This window comes from Sinocyclocheilus grahami, unplaced genomic scaffold, assembly GCF_001515645.1.
Source record: "Sinocyclocheilus grahami isolate Dianchi unplaced genomic scaffold, SAMN03320097.WGS_v1.1 scaffold5168.1, whole genome shotgun sequence".
In the NCBI taxonomy this organism is placed as follows: domain Eukaryota; kingdom Metazoa; phylum Chordata; class Actinopteri; order Cypriniformes; family Cyprinidae; genus Sinocyclocheilus; species Sinocyclocheilus grahami.
Window position 1 is genome coordinate 2,393 of NW_015509930.1, and position 1,452 is coordinate 3,844.

The 1,452-nt window shown below is 37.9% G+C and overlaps 1 protein-coding gene across 1 annotated transcript in view; it reads left to right on the forward strand.

The window, feature by feature from the left end:
* The window catches only part of LOC107577121 (charged multivesicular body protein 6-like), a 3,595-nt gene extending 2,378 nt beyond the window's left edge, over positions 1-1,217 (forward strand). Inside the window, exons 6-8 of the mRNA XM_016263232.1 lie at positions 699-779; positions 876-945; positions 1,026-1,217. Coding sequence (XP_016118718.1) covers positions 699-779; positions 876-945; positions 1,026-1,075 — 201 coding nt within the window. The 3' untranslated portion in view covers positions 1,076-1,217. The remainder of the gene's footprint in view (positions 1-698; positions 780-875; positions 946-1,025) is intronic.
* Positions 1,218-1,452: the final 235 nt, after the last annotated feature.

Here is a 1,452-nt window from a genome sequence, read left to right on the forward strand (position 1 = left end):
AAATTCCCTTGCTCTGTTAAACATCACTTGGGAAATATCTGAAAACCAACTGAAATTTCATAGGGGGGCTAATAATTTTGTCTTCAACTGTACATGAAAAAAGTTTTCTACACTGTGAAAATATTTTTTTCCAAGTTGTAAATAAAACCGGGATTATTGGGAGTATGTTTAACAATAAAATACCATTTTGGTCTTTTTACTTAATTTTTTACTTAAAAATAGTTTCAAACAAAATGTCAGTGTACTGTAGGGATATGAGATTTTTCTTAAGATTGTCTCCTTAGATTGTTATGTGCAACACAATCTTTCACTGATCTTTATTTGAGCACATGGCAGAAAAAGTTTTTGACTGACACCTGCTGAATTCAGAACCACATACTTGCATGCTTCTCTTATTCTTTTTACCATATCTTTTTAGGCAGGAATAGTAAGAGTAGTACGTGATTCAGAATTCAGCAGTTCACTTTGTGTCTAATCATTTTGAAATAAAATAAGTCTAAAGATGAGCAGCCTTAAAGGCTGTAATAATCTTTTTCAATCTACACCACAAGCACTACATCCTCAAATTTAGAGGAACTGAGAGGCAGCTGGAGCTCTCACAGACATGCTGCATCTCTCCTGTGTGCTTGTTGTCGTTTCAGTCTTGTGTGTACTATGTAGTGTTATTTTCTCATCCCTGGTTGTCTGTGTGTGTGCAGCAAATTGATGAGATGCTGGCAGGATCTCTGACCCAGGAGGATGAGGAGGCTGTGCTAGCAGAGCTAGAGGCCATCACTCAGGTGTGTACATGAGCACTCTCTTGACAGCCCTTGTTACTGATGTTGTGTCAGCTGCTGTGATTTCATCTATTATATACATGTCCTGTGTGTGCTCAGGGAGAAGCTGACCTTGAACTTCCTGAGGTGCCTGAAGAAGAACTACCAGAGGTTCCAGAGCAAGAGCCAGGTCTGTGTTTCCTTCTTCTGTATTTCTGAAATAAATGCACAGTATGCAAATGCTAAGAAAACCTTTTTGTAATGTTTCAGTGCGGGAGAAGGTAAAAAAGAAGCCAGAGCGAGAGATGTTGGCAGTGTAAATACAAATCTATCATACCTCCATGTCTGCTCTTGAGCCGTTCCACTGGAGACCACAAGGGCTCATCCCAAACAAAACTCTGGGGAGTGACTGACAGTCCTCCCCTTCGTACATTTCGAAGACCTACAACCATGCCATTTTTTTTTAAATTGTATATACAGTGCATATTGTATACCATTTAGTTTAGATAATTATTCTGAAATACTCTTAACAGTGCCTGGTCTTTCTAATCACCCTACAGTTTTGTCTGATCTATCATATATCAAAAGCATATCATGTCAATGCCTGTAAATTTCTACTGCATGCATCACTTTTATTATAACAATCTCTGTTTAAAATGATTCCCAAACATTAGTGTTTTAAATACACCATGTTTTG